Source organism: Vulpes lagopus, chromosome 19 (genome assembly GCF_018345385.1).
Source record: "Vulpes lagopus strain Blue_001 chromosome 19, ASM1834538v1, whole genome shotgun sequence".
In the NCBI taxonomy this organism is placed as follows: Eukaryota; Metazoa; Chordata; class Mammalia; order Carnivora; family Canidae; genus Vulpes; species Vulpes lagopus.
The window spans coordinates 39734306-39751223 of record NC_054842.1 but is presented as its reverse complement, the minus strand read 5'-3'; the positions used below and the strand labels follow the sequence as shown (position 1 = coordinate 39751223).

The 16918-nt window shown below is 36.1% G+C and overlaps 1 protein-coding gene across 1 annotated transcript in view; it reads left to right on the top strand.

Moving 5' to 3' along the window:
• Window positions 1-16918, top strand: part of SLC9A9 (solute carrier family 9 member A9) — a 494822-nt gene that overhangs the window by 287902 nt on the left and 190002 nt on the right. The window contains exon 10 of the mRNA XM_041734563.1: window positions 5718-5871. Coding sequence (XP_041590497.1) covers window positions 5718-5871 — 154 coding nt within the window. The remainder of the gene's footprint in view (window positions 1-5717; window positions 5872-16918) is intronic.

Sequence of the window (16918 nt, the reverse complement as noted above, 5' to 3'; positions counted from 1 at the left end):
AAAGCACATGAACTGAATTGTGTCTCTTCACATTTATATGTTGAAGTCCTAACCCCAATATGATGGTATTTGGAGGTGGGGTTTTGGGGGAGATAATTAAGTTTTGATGATGTTATTGATGTGGGAAAGATGTTGGAGTTTGGGGCCAATGGCCAAGAAAAAATTCTTGAGACATCTTTGGTGGAAAAAGGTGGTTTTATTAAAACACGGAGACAGGACCTGTGGGCAGAAAGAGCTGCACTGGAGTCATGAGGAGTAGCAATTATATACTTTGAAGTTGGGAGGGGGTTAGGGATAGCCTCTAAGGAATTTTGGAAGCAAAGTTTCCAGAACCTTGAAGGGGCTAGCTATGGTTGGGAAAAGGTTGTTGTTTATTCCTGTCCAATAAAATCTGAGTCATGAGAATCTTTAGATGTGTATCCCTGGGTCATGTGCTTGGAGGATGACTGCCAACATATACATTGGGGAGTAAAGATAAAGGATGTTTCCAAAGGAATTTTTATAAGTTAAAGTAGGATCCTGGGGGTCAGGCTAAGATTGCCTTTTGCACCTAGCAAAGCATTAACATCGAGGCAGCTGAGTTCCTAGAGGAATGTCACTCTGCCTGTTTCAAAGACTTGTCTGTCAGTGGGCTATAAGTAGTAAGGAAATTTAATTTTTCTTTTGCCTTTGTTTCCCACACCGTTATGAGGGTGGGACCCCTATGATGGCATTGCTGCCCTGGTAAGAAGAAACACCATATGGAGCTTGCTTTCAAAAGGTGGGCTTCTGAAAGCCAGGAAAAGTGCTCTCATCAGAACCCAACCACACTGACACTCTGATCATGGATATGCCAGCCTCCAGAACTGTGAGAAATATATTTTTATTGTTGTAACTACCCAGTCTATGGTATTTCACTATGGCAGCCCATATGGTATTTTGTTATGGTAGACTAAGACACGTATGTGTATTGAATGAAGCAATGAAGGACCACTGATTGACAATTATCTAGGCTCCAAATGTGTAATAAATAACTTTGAAATCATAAAGGATGGAATATAGGCATTAGTTCTTATCTGGGGTTCTAAAATAGCTTCACTTTGTCCATTTAGCAACCTCAACTGTCTCAGTTCCATGTTTCCCATGGTGCCAAACTATCTCACAAGTGGCATATGCCATATGTGCCACATGTGACCAGGGCTACAGACAAATGATCCCTTCTCTAAAAGCATCCTGTTTCTGTGGTTTTTCAGATGATTGTTATATGGAGAATGTATCCTCTTGTCAACATTTTGGAGTTTGGCCCTTTTAGCAGACTTCCCAACCTGCTACAATTAAAAGGTGGTGGCTGAACTTTTCCTTTTTTTTTTTTTTTCATCTTCAAAGATCTTTACATTGAATCTCCTGTAGAAAATCAAGTTTTATATATGAAATATGTATTTCATAAAAGTCAAAATAACAGCTATCTTTTGAGTATAGTTTTAAACCAAGAATTGTTCTTGTATAGATAATTGAGGTTTAAGAACCTAGTTATGCTAATTTAATGTAATAACAACACATCATCAAACATATTTAGAAAAAAAATGACTGTATACTTTCTTGCCCTTGATATCTAATGTGAAAGAGTTTACAATAAGCATGATAGAACTACTTTTTCTTTTATTCTAGTCTAGTCTCTTCTTTCTCAGAAAAACTCAGAGTAGAAACACACATATTCAATAAAATAAGAAATACACAGTCTCATCTCTTAATACTTCTAATACTCACCACCTAATTTGGCGTGATGCTGCTTTATGAACATTTCTAGCAATGCAAGCTTGAGGAAAAGAGAAAATGAAAAGATCACCTTCTATCTCCAATCTTGTACTGTGATACTGCTCGGAGCTTTACCTTGACCTATAAATTCTATCCTCTGCTACCCAAAGTCTGTTGCAAGATTGTTTCTTTTAGTTTCTGTTCCCTAATGACACCATTTGTACTTCCAGGAGAGAACATTATTAAAATGTTTCCCAGTATTAAGAGTTATTAATATCCCCACTCTTTTGTTCCTAGCTGGGCCGGAATGTATGAAAATCTCTGATGGGGGACTTTTCTTGAGTACAGTCATCTCTAGTGTTCAGAATTTCTGATGTATAAGAATTTTTTTATATTAGTATCTACTTCAAATGTTACCTTCCTTATCTTAAGGCCATTTCCTTGTCTACATGGAAATTTAGAATAATTTCCTTCCTCCATTACATTTTGTTCCTTCAAGGTATTTTATAATCAGAGTGCATGTTCCTCTTTCTGAAGCTTCCTTGTTTCGTGCAAAATATATTAAGTCTCCCTAGCCTAATCCTTTCGATCTTGTGTTATGCCATTTTTCTCTTGTATATTGGTGGCATGGAGATGAGAAAGAACATTATATCTAAGTCAAGAACCCAGGTTATAGTTTTCATCCTACCTGTGTCCGATTTCTAGAATTCTTTTAATGTATGAATAAAGATTTAGAAATTTAGATATAGTAAATATTATAAAACGTGGAACACTGAAATCTTATGTACATGATTCAAACCTTCTTATAAAAATAACCAAATCCCTACTTCTTTGACTTTTTCTTACTGTCATTAAAAATGGTTATTTGCGGGATCCCTGGGTGGCGCAGCGGTTTGGCGCCTGCCTTTGGCCCAGGGCGTGATCCTGGAGACTCAGGATCGAATCCCACGTCAGGCTCCGGGTGCATGGAGCCTGCTTCTCCCTCTGCCTGTGTCTCTGCCTCTCTCTCTCTCTCTCTCACTGTGTGCCTATCATAAATAAATAAAATTAAAAAAAAAATGGTTATTTGCCCTGTTATCTGATATAACAGGGCCCGTAAATGTCTTGTAAGTCTTGTGTTACCCAAAAGAGATCTTCCATTTTAACTTTTTTACTTTACTATTTGTGCTTTTATTTATTGTTCTTCAAAGTCTTCAACTCTGTTCTATTCATGTCATCACACTTTGATTTGAAGTTTTAATGTACCTCCTCTTGCAAATACATTTAATGTGGATTCATAAAAATTCACTTAGCATATTGTTGTTAAAGGAGAAAAAACAAGAAAAAAAGCAGGTTTAATAGGTAGTTTAGGTTATAGACTTTATAATAGTATGTACTCAGACTAGAATAGTTCTTAAATGTTATTTAATTATTTATTAATTTCAATGGCCCATAAGCTTGGTTTTCCTTATTGTCTGACACATATGATTTTTTATTTTTTTATTTTCTTTTTTTAAAGATTTTATTTATTTATTCATGATAGTCACGGGGGGGGGGGGGGGGCAGAGACATAGGCAGAGGGAGAAGCAGGCTCCATGCAGGGAGTTCATCTTGGGATTCGATCCCAGGTCTCCAGGATCGTGCCCTGGGCCAAAGGCAGATGCTAAACCGCTACGCCACCCAGGGATCCCCACATTTGATTTTTTAAAAGTAATTTGCCCAGAAAGATTTTTTGTAGCTATACACAGTATTATTCTAAAATTTTGTGGAAGGTCAAAAGACCTAGAATAGTTAAAATAATTCTGAAAACAAAATATAAGAATCATTCTATCCAATGTTAAGGGCTACTATATATCTACAGTAATCAAGACAGAGTACTATTAGTTGAGGGACAGACACATAGATAAATGGAATAGAATAGAGAACCCAGGAATAGATCCATACAAATATACCCAACTGATTTCTGACAAAGTTGCAAAATCAATTCACTTAAAAAATTAAATATCCATCGGCAAAAAAAAAAAAAAAAAAAAGGAATCTCAACCTAAAATTCACACTTTATACAAAACTTAATTCAAATGATCAGGGGCTAAAATGTAAAATGTAAAGCTATACAACTTTTAGAAATAAAATTTAAAAACATAGGGGAAAATCTTTGGCACTTAGAGCCAAGTGAAGTATTCTTGGACTTGACTTCAAACACATGATTCATAAAAGGAAAAATCAAAAGATTAGACTTCATCAATAAAAAGCTACAAAATGGGAGGACATATTTGCAAACTATATATCCAACAAAGGATATTATCTAGAATATATAAAGAACTCTCAAAACTCAATAACCAAAAATCCAGTAATTCAATTAGAACATGAGATTTTTTTTTTAAAAGAAGGTAAAGAAAAAAAAGAAAATGAGATAAAGACATGAGGAGCCATTTCAACCAAGAAGGTATAAAGAAAATAAATAAGCCCATTAAAGAATGTTCAACACCATCAGTTATTAGAAAAATGCAGATTAAGGCCTCCACACTGGGTGTGGAGCCTACTTTATAAAGTAAATAAGGGACCCCTGGGTGGCGCAGCGGTTTGGCGCCTGCCTTTGGCCCAGGGTGTGATCCTGGAGACCCGGGATCAAATCCTACGTCGGGCTCCCGGTGCATGGAGCCTGCTTCTCCCTCTGCCTGTGTCTCTGCCTCTCTCTCTCTCTGTGACTATCATAAATAAATAAAAATTAAAAAAAATAAAGAAAGAAAAGAAAAGAAAAGAAAGAAACATGCAAATTAAAACCACAATGACACCTACCAGAATGTCTAAAATAAAAATAGTGACAACATTAAATGCAGGTAAGGATGCAGAGAAATTAAATGACTTCTATATTCCTGGTAAGAATATAAATGGCATCTAGCCACTCCTGCAAACAGTTTGGTAATTTCTTTTAAAAATATGCAATCAGGGATCCCTGGGTGGCGTAGCGGTTTGGCGCCTGCCTTTGGCCCAGGGCGCGATCCTGGAGACCCGGGATCGAATCCCACATCGGGCTCCCAGTGCATGGAGCCTGCTTCTTCCTCCACCTGTGTCTCTGCCTCTCTCTCTCTCTCTGTGACTATCATAAATAAAAAAAATATATATATATATATATATGCAATCAATGATTATACTCCTGGGCATTTACCACAGAGAAGTGAAAACGTATACTTATAAACACAGCAGGCTTTTTTTTAATAGCCATAAAACTGCCCAGATATCCTTCAACAGATAGATAGTTAAACAAACTGTGGAGCATCCATACAATGGAATACTACTCAACAATAAAAAAAAGATAAACTACTGATACATTCAGCAACCTGGATGAATAGCCAGGGAATTATTCTGAGTGAAAAAGGCCAATTCCAAAAAATTACATGCTGCATGATTCCATTTGATTCTTGAACTGGCAAAGTTATAGAAATGGTGAATTGATTACTGGTTGCCAGAAATTAAGGAAGGGGTATGTGAGAAGGAAGTAGATATGGTCATAAAAGGGCAACATGAGGGACTTTGGTGATGATGGGAATGTATTGGATCCTGACTGTATCAATATCAGAATTCTGGCTAATACTAATTTTGAAAGATGCTATTACTGGGGGGAAGTGGGGAAGGGCATGCAATAAGTATATTATTTCTCACAATAGCATGTGAGTCTATAATTATCTCAAAAGGTTAATTTAAAAAAGTAATGTGGGGGCACCTGGGTGGTTCAGTGGTTGAGCATCTGCCTTTGGCTCAGGGCATGATCCTGGGGTTCTGGGATCGAGTCCCACATCAGGCTCCTTGCATGGAGCCTGCTTCTCCCTCTGCCTCTGTCTCTCTCTCTGTGTGTCTCTCATGAATGAATAAATAAATAAAATATTTTTTTAAAAAAAGTAATTGTGTTTGTTAGAAAATTATAAAGATGAATACAGGAAAATGAGAATGAGATTCGTGCAGATATTCACTTTCTCTTATTCCCTCTTGATTTTTCCTGTAAGGTTTGCGAGGAGCAATAGCATTTGCCCTAGCTATTCGGGACACAGAATCTCAGCCCAAACAAATGATGTTTACCACCACACTGCTCCTCGTGTTCTTCACAGTCTGGGTGTTTGGAGGAGGAACGACCCCCATGCTGACTTGGCTTCAGATCAGGTGAGCGGCACTGTTTAACAAAGGATATCATTGTTTTATTTCTGGTGTTGCTGATTTGGTCAAGGGTACAATGACTGGTCTATGCATTAACTTTCCCTGGGGTGAAGTTGACTTTCATTCACATGGTGAAACAGTCTGTCCTCTCCTAGACCTATCACCAAATGAACTGACTTTTCCAAGAGTCCTAGAAATCTCAGAGTGCTGTCTGTTTACGGTCTGTCTCTAGAAATAAATTTATGTATCTATGAATTTCCCCATCCAACAATACTTATGGAATACAAGTAGTATGTCCTGGAGTTTGCAAAAATGAGAAACACACAGGTCTTGTCCTCAAGATACAATTCAACAGGATTTATAAAAAAAAAAAGCTGTAATATCATGGAGAAAGTAAATTTGTTTTGTTTTTAATTCCTTATAGCATCTGGGATAGAATTAGGGACAAATGAGATCCTTAAATATATTTGATTAGTGAACCATATGTTTAGCCAGAAGGATCCTATAGACATAGGTTAAACAGTTTCTCAAGGGAAAAGGCAATAAAGCTTCAGTCAGGGGCCCTCCAAGAAATGCCTGGAAGATGGTTGTCATAAATCTAAAGTATATAGATAGTGGATAGTGGTATCCATTGATTTTAAATATGTATGTATGTATGTATGTATTTGTTTATGTAATTATATATTTAAATATGTGTTGTGTTTAGGGAAAGGGCCTGACAAGGTTCCAGTATAATAGGCAAGGTGGATATTTGACAAAAATGAATAGCTTATGCCAATTGTAAAAATCAGTAAATCTATTTTAAAATGTTCTTGCCTTTATTTAAGTATATTTTTTACCTGGGTTCTCATTTTCATATCCCTAAATGTAACAGTGCTTCAGGTAAATCACATTTTATCTCTCAATGCCATACATCTTGATGATCATGCAGCTAGCTCCTCCCTGGTCTCCACCCAATCTGTAAGACAAGTCCATACCCATCATATCTAACAGGAAAAGATCCATCTGACTGGAAAATGACTTCCAGAAAGATTCAGACAAGGATTCTTATTCCAGTACCAAAACAGTGCCTAGGACATAGTAGGATTAAATAAATAATTGCTATATGAAACATTAAATGAACAAACCACAAAGTAAATTGCTTTTTGTTAAGCACTTACTGATCATTTTCTATCCATCTGACAAAGAAGAAGCAGAAACAAGACTCAAAGCTTTAGTACAAGAGAGCTTATGCTTAAACTGGGCCAAGTGGCCATGCATACATTTAACCAAATTCAAGGAAATAAAGAACTTCTTGAAGTACTGTGAATATCGCTAACCACATTAAAAGACTTTGACCAAAGGTGAATGGAGAGTGTTTTTGAAATGCTTGTTGAATTGTTTTCTAGGCATATAAATGTGACCTGTAATTTCCTTCACAGTAGTAGCTACTTGTAAGTTCCAATGGATGAGCACACATATTGCATTAAACTCTACAACACCAGGTCCCCTGTGAAGTGTTAGCAAGATAGTGGTGTGTTCAAGTTTCTGGAAAATAAATTTCAGTAGGGGTATCCATGCATGGAAATATTAGGGCTTGGAAAACAAAAGTTATAGGATCCTAATCTCTACAAAATAAAAGTATTAAGTACCCCATCAGGTAAATTAGAGTATTCAGAACATGAAGTAGTGACATCAACATTTTCTGAAGTAAATTCAAATGTAATTTATTTTCTACTGTTGTTTTTCTTCATCCTGAAGCGGTCACCCCCAAATCAATAATATGTTTTACCCCTAAAGTGTTTACCTAACTCCCCTCTAGTGTTTTCTAACGGTACTATTGTTTTCAAATAGATGTCATAGCTTATGCAGTCTCTTGATATCCAAAACAACAAGGAGAGGGGAGTATAACAATGGGGCTTTTGGCAGGTTAGAATGACTATCTAGGTTATATGACAGGGCCTAATAAGGAAGGATAGTGTCAACAATGGCATCCAGAGGCAACCAGTCTGGAGGTCAGCCTCGACCAGCATTATTATGGCCTGCTGAGGGGCAAGGCATGGGGGTTGTCAGGTCATGGAGATGCCCCAATGAGAATTAGCTGCAAATGGCCCAACTGACTCAAGGCCAGACTTGGCCACCAGCCAGGAGGGGAGAGCATTAAAGACAGGACCATGATGTATTTAAAGAAAGGGGCTGACAGGGCTCCATTATAATAGACAAGGTGGAAATCTCAGCTGGGAACTAGTGTGTAAAATCTGGAATTGACAGAAATCCAGAGAGATCAGACACCCAGTCATGAAAAAAATCAGAGAAGGAAAACTGAAATTCATAGATATGTGAATACCCAGGGCCTAAGAATTTGCATTTCTACCACATTCTAGGCAATACTAATGCTTCTGGTTCCAAGGCCACATCTTGATAACCACCAGTTGAGACTTCCTAACCCCAAATGAAGATAAGGCTAATAATAAATATTACCAGATTTTTCTGGAGTTGCCCCAGGGCCAGGCACATCTAAGCCCTCAGTTTAAACTTCTTACACCTCTGCTGGATGAAGGCAGGGGCTAACTCGAGAAGGAAGAGCCACAATGCATTGATTAATGGGAGAGAAATAGAACATAATAGAATAAGCATAAAGAATAGGAATAGGAGTTCCTGGGTGGCTCAGTTGGTTGGGCATCTAACTCTTGATTTTGGCTCAGGTTATGATCTCAGGGTTTCGAGTTTGAGCCTCACATCAGGCTCCAATTTGGGAGCCTGCTTGGGATTCTCTCTCTCCTTCTCCCTCTTCCCCTCCCCCCCTAAAAAAAGAAAAATAAATTTTAAAAAAAGAATAGAGATGTAAGTTAATATGTATACAAATGTACACACAAACATGACATAAATTTGATTCAACCATGTATGAGCAATACCATCATCCTATGCTCTACTTCCCTGTCATGTTTTAGAGTGTTATCAAAAAAAATCTTCAATTCAATCATAGCTTCTAAATGATAATTGTCCATTATTTTAGACTGTATTTATCAAGGCTTTGCTTGTTTATAGAGCAATGCCTCATTTACCAACTTTCATGTCAGACTCCTTCTGTAAAATACTAGAATGTAAGTAAACTGGAGCTTTAATAAAATGACACAAATGGAGAAGCCCAAGAAGCCAGAATGCAAATGTGATATTGAATAAACTCAAACATTCTCACTTGATATATAATTTATTTGTACACTGTACATTCCCTTCCTTTCTTGATTTAATTTTACTTCTCTTTTAAATTATTAGTGTTTATTTGAGTTAGTTTTTACCCCAATAAAACTTGCCACTTAGCCTCAAACTAGCATAGTAGGATGCAGAAGAAATGTTTTATGTAAGATAACAACCGATAGTAGTAAGATGAACTGTACTTCAATGGAAATGACTTTAAAACAGCAATGATCTTGTGCTTAGAGAAATTCAGGATGATCTTTACACAATTCAAGTAATCTACACATTTAATGCAATCCCAACCAAAATACCACCAACATTTTTCACAGAGCTAAAACAAACAATTCTAAAATTTGTATGGAAAAAAAAAAAAAAATAAAATAAAAAATAAAAAAAAAAAAAAAATAAAATTTGTATGGAACCACAAAAGACAATGTTGATAAAGAAAACCAAAGGTGGAGGCATCACAGTTCTGGATTTGAAGCTGTATTACAAAGCTGTAATCATCAAGACAGCATGGTAGTGGCACAAAAACAGACACACTGATCAATAGAACAGAATGGAAAACCCAGCAAAGGACCCACAACTGTATGGTCAACTGAGCTTTGACAAAGCAGGAAAAAATATCTAATGGAAAAAAAGTCTGTTCAATAAATGGAAATAAAGTCTGTTTGAGGGAAAATTGTACAATATGCAAAGGACTGAAACTGGACCACTTTCTTACACCATACACAAAAATAAATTCAAAATGGATGAAAGACGGAAATGAAATACAGGAATCTATCAAAATCCTAGAGGAGAACACAGGCAGCAACCTCTTTGACATCAGCTGTAACAACTTCTTACTAGGCATGTCTCTGGAAGCAAAGGAAACAAAAGCAAAAATGAACTATTAGGACTTTATCAAGATGAAAACCTTCTGCACAGCAAAAGAGACAATCAACAAAACTAAAAGGCAACCTGTGAAATGAGGGAAGATATTGGCAAATGGCATATCTGATAAAGGGTTAGTATCCAAAATATATAAAGTACCCAAACTCAACACCAAAAATACAAATAATCTGGACATGAAATGGGTAGAAGACACGAATAGACATTTTTCCAAAAAGACATCCAGATGTTTAACAGGCACATGAAAAGATGCTCAACATCTCTCACCATCAGGAAAATACAAATCAAAACCAGAATGGATAAAATCAAAAACACAAGGAACAACAAGTACTGGCAAAGATACAGAGAAAGAAGAATCCTCTTACACTCTTGGTGGGAATGGAGGCTGGTGAAGCCACTCTGGAAAACAGTATGGAGGTTCCTCAAAAAAAAAGTTAAAAATAGAACTACCCTATGACCTAGCAATTGTACCGCTAGGTATTTACCCAAAAGATACAAAAGTAGTGATTTGAAGAGACACATGCATCCTCATGTTTATAGCAACACTATCAAAAATAGCCAAATTATGGAAAGATCCCAAATGTCTGTCTACTGATAAATGGATGAAGAAGAGGTGTATATATATGTATATATGTATACATACTGGAATATTACTCAGCCATCACAAAGAATGAAATCTTGCCATTTGCCACCATGTGGATGAGCTCAAGTATATTATGCCAAGCAAAACAAGTGAGAGAAAGACAAATACCGTATGATTTCACTCACATGTGAAATTTAAGAAACAAAACAGATGAACACAGGGGAAGGGGGGGAAAAGAGAGAGGGAGGCAAACCGTAAGAGACTCTTAACTATAGAGAACAAACTGAGGGTTGATGGAAGAGAAGTAGGCAGGGGATGGGCTAAATGGATGATATGCATTAAGGAGAGCACTTGTAATGAGCATTGGGTGTTATATATAAGTGAAGAATGACTGAATTCTACCATTGAAATCAATATTACACTATATGTTAACTAATCAGAATTTAAATAAGGGGCACCTGGGTGGCTCAGTTGGTGAAACGTATGATTCTTGATTTTGGCTTAGCCATGATCTCATGGTTGGGGGACTGAGCCCCACACTGGGCTCTGCACCAGGCGTGGAGCCTGCTTAGGATTCCCTCTCTATCCCTCTGCCACTCCTCCTGCTCTTACAATAAATAAATAAATAAATAAATAAATAAATAAATAAATAAATAAACCTGAAACAAAAATAAACAAATAAAACAAATTCTGTTAAGCCTTGTCTTAAGCACATTCAAATTTCTTGTCCTCAAGCTATTTTATTTTGTTTTTAAAAATAATAAAATATTCTTAATGCAGCATTTCAAAAGAATCACAGAACTTTGTTTCTTAAAATTCTAGAAAAAAAAGAAAGACTCCTGCAGTATTATTTTGGAGGTTTTTAGGTAAAGGAAAGAAGAATGGTTTCCTGATTAGAATCCGGATCTCCTCCCTTCTGTGGAATACATTAATACTGGGGGTAGGAAAAGCCAACCTTCAGTCTCCAAGGATTAGCTTTGCTGTTAGCCAGGAAACAAAAGATCAAGGGTATGTCTTCTCCCTACAGAAGCCAGTAAACAGGATTATCCACCAAATGATCACACATGCTTACAAATAAACCTCAAAGACCAACAAGGCAGAGAACTCTCTAGTAGCAGTAACCAATTTGGTTGGTAGCCCCATCCTTGGTTTAGGACAGGGCACCGCATGGAGCTAACCAAGCACATGAGAACGGAGCATACAGACAGTGCAAACCTTTCCTGGGCTCCCCCACATAGGAATGCTGGACCCATCTCTTCAAAATATCTTGGTCACAGTATAAAAAGCCTTATAGACCAGAGCAATACAGAACTTATATTCCAGACAGCATTAGAAAGTGTCCTCAGCAAGATGATTTCTAGAGCTTCCAGAATTTTGGCTTCTAACATCTCAATTAGTAATAGCTTATATTAGGCACTTAATCTGTGCCAGATACTAGATAAGAAAGTACAAGGCACATAACCTCCCCGTGACTTAGCCTCTAATCTATAATATAGGATAATAATAGGTAACTCCTAGGGTGTGAAAGGACCGGCAAACTGCTCCAGGTTTGGGCTGCTGGGCTGCAGAGCCAGACTCCAGCCCAGGCAGCCTGAGTCCAGGCCTGAATGCCCAACTAGCATATTCTTCTGTGGTCCTAAATAAATGAGTTTATTGCTGATGCCTGCAATCTACCTTGATTAACAAATTCTCAGGGGTGGGGGCAGGGGAAGAGATGTGCTTTTATAACTAAGACAGGCCTGTTAAAAACAAACACAGGAAATCTTCATCCATCATGAATGATTGGGTTGACTGGCTATGCAGCACAGAAATGTTTTGGTGCAGATTTTCTCTGACCTAGAACAGTTAAAGGTAAATGAGGCTAACCCTGGTCCAATGTTGCCAAGTAAGGAAGTTTGTCTTCTTCACTTAGAGGAATTTGGAATTGTAGGAATTGGTCACCTGCACACCTGTCTCCCAACCCCATTCAGGATTCCATGTCAGCCTTTTGTTGGCCTCTTCCACATATCACACAAAAAATTAACAGACTGACCTATGTCCTTTGTAGAGTAAATAATTTAGTCCAATGGCTCCATTGCTATCATTAATTTAGTTAAAAATGTAATGCCATGCTAAAATGCTTTCTTTATCATTTATACCCGCTGACTACAAAGTTTCTAATAATAGCCACCATAGGAATACACACAGATGTAGTGGAAAAACTATCCTTTGTAGTGTTTGTAATTTTAAACAATAGCAAAGTTAAGTATACCTGCTTACAGACTTCACATTTATTACTGAGGCAAGGAAATGTCAATTTAATATAATGGAGGAATTCAAATAATTAAGTTCCCTCAATATCTAGTTGTGTTCCATTGGGTTTTCTCTCTACTATCCAAAATCTCATGCATGTTTCACAATTTGCTTCATTGGTATATTAATATAGTAAATCAGCACACATAATCTGAAGCTGGACAGTGTGGGTACTAACCTTGCCTCCTTTTCTTATGAGCTGTTGTATCTTAAGCAATAAATTCAGCCTTTCTAATCCTCAATTTTCTTATTTATAAAGTTGGAATAATAATAATACCTACCTCTTTGTATTGTTATAAGGGTTAAATGTTGCATGTATGAAGAATTTAGGACACACGGTAAGTGCTCAACAAATGTTTCTAGAACAATATCCAAATGACCAACTATAAACCTTTTCTTATCCACTCTTACTGCTTATGGCATATGTATATATACACATACATACATATAAATATTACTAGTTGTGTTTGTGAAAACACGGTTTACAAGGGAAACGAAAAAAATAGCCTCTGGAGACCTTAGTGTATTTTTAGTAACTAGATTCATCAATTTTACAGGCAGCTCCTATTTCTGCATTCAAATGATAAACTTCTTAAAGAAAAATGTTCACAAAAAGCATTACCATTATCTAACAGCTCAGAAAAATTCTAGAGCATGCTTCTATTTTCTTCTTAATATAAGCTTTGCTTAGAATCTTATTTGATACTTAATTTGTGCTGTTTCATCAATTTGTTTAAATTTTATTATTTTACGTTGATTTTATACCAATTTGAATATTTTGTATTAATTTGTATCAATATACACACCTCAGAAATAACTTCTGTCATGAAACATGGGAAACCAATTTACTCATTTAAATGTAGACTTATACTTTATATTCCTTAACCTTAACCCCCATGTACAATTATGTTCTATTTTCTGTAAATTCTTCCAAAAAATGTTTCACAACTCCGGATATTTATTGCTCAAAGCAATCTAGTTTGACACATTCTATTAAAGATATTGGATAACAGTCATAACTTATTGTTGATCTCAAAGTATCCCAGATTTGTTCCAAGTATATGAACTAGAAGCTCCTAAATTTGCTTCCAATGTCATCTGAGTTCTTTAATATGCTTTCTTTCTGTGTACAGAATTGTCCTAGTTCCAGAGATAACAGCCTTTATCTTCACACTACCAGCTACCTTCCACTAGGCATGTTCTTATTTATCTTCTCCAACATACTCTAGAGAACATCGATATCAATAAGCTTTACCCATTTATTAAGTTTACCAAACAATGAAACTTCTGCTGTATCAAAGAGAATTTATTAGCCTATTATCATAAAGTATGATCCAATATAGTTACCTTACTTTAAGTAATAGATGTATCTTTACTTTAGGTAATAGATGAAGTCTGAGAAAAAAGTAATTTTAAGTTTAATAGATAAAACTTATTATTCAAAAGTCTGTGGAGAGGGTTCCGGTTCTGGTCAAGACTCAGTAATATATACTCCCCCATGCCTCTTTCACTAAATATAACTAGAAGCCCTGAACAGAATACCTGTAGCAATTATCTAAAGTCTCTTAAAAGTAAATAGTAGCAGAGAGATTTGGAAAGGAAACCAGCATTCAGAGTATGTACTATCAAACCAGCAGTGAATTTCCCTTTTTTTTTCCTCTCTGGAATCTCTTGACCTGACTCAAAAGGAGTTCAAAGACCAGAATTATGCAACAAGGAAGATAGAACTGCAAGAGAAATTCTCTGTTTGGGGCACAGGAACAGGAAAGGAGCCCCTGTGGGTCAGAAGATAGGGGGAAATCCCTTGGTTACATTTTTGTTGTTTATTTCATTCTGTCTCATCCCAATGCCAGGCAATCCTGAGGCAGCAGCAGTGGTGATGGCAGCAACAGTTGGGCAGACCTTTAAATTCCAATCAGAGGAGCTCAGGTCCTAAGACCTTGGGAAGAATTTCCATTGATTTTTTTTTCTCTTAATCTTCTCACTGCTTGAGCCCTGATGCAGACATAATATTATGGAAAAATTATGGAAAACACCTAACAGTGTAGGGAAATGAAAGCCCTGCGAGGGCTTGAAAGTGATCCAATAAAGTTGTGTATAAATTTTGGAGCTCACCTTCAAGTTGTGTATACATGTATCTGACCTTAAACAGCACACCAAAGGCTTTGAGAAATAAGCTACAAGGTAGAGAATCATTCAAATTCCAGACAAAACACTGGATGGCACACATTCAAGACAGATCTGAATACACTGTAAAGACTTTGAAACAACTGACATTGAAAACATAGGCAACAGAAGATTAGTAAGACTTGTGTCTTGGACCTAATGTAGTTGATTGCCTGGGAAAAGACAGTATCAACATTTTGCATAGGAGAATCCTTTGCCACTTAACATATCTAGATCCAGAGACACTTAACATATTGCTTAAAATTATCAGAATAAATCCAAAATTAGTCAGCATGTGGAAAACAGAAAAATCTCAATATTTCACAAGGGAAAACACAATCAACAGATACTAACCCCAAGATGACACAGATTTTGGAATGAGAGGATCAAGACTTTAAAACAGCTATTATAACCATGTTCCAGAAAGAGCAATCACAATGAAAACAAATGGAAAATGGGAAGAAGCAGAGAAACAGAAGCTACAAGAAAGAAAGAAATGGAAATTTTAGAACTGAAAATTCAATAACAAAATGAAACATTCACTGGATTGGATTAACAGCAAAATAAATGATGACAGCTGTGTCGGTGAACTTAAAGGTAGATTATTAGAAATTATCCAATTTGTACAAAAGTAAGCATAAAATTTTTCACTAGCAGACTTGCTCTTAAAAATAAAAAAGCCAAAGAAACTTCTTCAAGTAGAAGGAAAATGATATTAGAAGGAAACTTTGAACAACAGAAGTGAAGGAAGAGCAACAAAAATGGTAAATATCTGTTTAATATAATAGGCTATATTTTCCGTTGTAATATCTTTCAAACATATATGATTGTTGTAAGAAAAAATTGAACATTGTCTTATGGAGTTTTCTAAAAGGGGAATGGGTAAAGAGACCTGTAAGGTGGTAAGTTTTCTACTTTCTACCTCAAATAATAAAGTAACTAGTAGACTGTGAAAGTTGAATATTTGTATTGTAATTTTTATTTTTAAAAAAATATTTTATTTATTTATTTTTGAGAGACAGAGAGAGAGAGAGAGAGAGGCAGAAACACAGGCAGAGGGAGAAGCAAGCTCCAAGCAGGGAGCCCAATGTGGGACTCAATCCAGAGACCCCAGGATCATGCCCTGAGCCAAAGGCAGATGCTCAACCACTGAGCCACTCAGGCATCCCTATATTGTAATTTTTAGATCATCCACTTAAAAAGTGTAAACAAAGAGATATAGTAAAAAACCCAATGGATGATATGGAGTACACAGCAAATTCACATAACCCCAAAGAAGATAGGAGAAGATGAAGAAAAAATAGCAACAAACAGAAAACAAGTAATAAGATGATAATTCTAAATCTTAACAGGTCAATAATTACATTCAATTTAAGTGGTATAAAGATATAACTTTGAAAAAAGAGATCATCAGAGTGGTTAAAGTAAGACTCAGCTATATGCTGATATGCTGTCTATAAGAAATACATTTTAAGTATAAAAATATAAGTAGGTTAAATATAAAGAATGGAAAAGATGTAAAATATATGTACAATGCAAACACCAAACTAAAGCTGGAGTGGTCATATTAATATCAGACAAAATGGTCTTCAGAAAAATTCTCATGGATAAAGGGGACATTACACAATGATAGTAAAAGGGTCAACTTACCAAGAAAGATACAACTATATAAAATGTATATAAACCTAATAACATAACCTTAAAATACATGAAGCAAAAATGGGTACATCCAAAAGGAAAAATAGACAAATTCACACTTGGTTGGAAACTGCAATAGTCATTCCTAAGTAATTGGTATAACAAGTAGGCAGAGAATCAGCAAAAGAATAGAAGAACTGAGCAATACCATTAACCACTGGTTTTAATTGACATTTATAGAAAATTCAACCCAACAGCAGCATAATACATATTCTTTTCATATGCATGCAGATACAGCAAAATAAA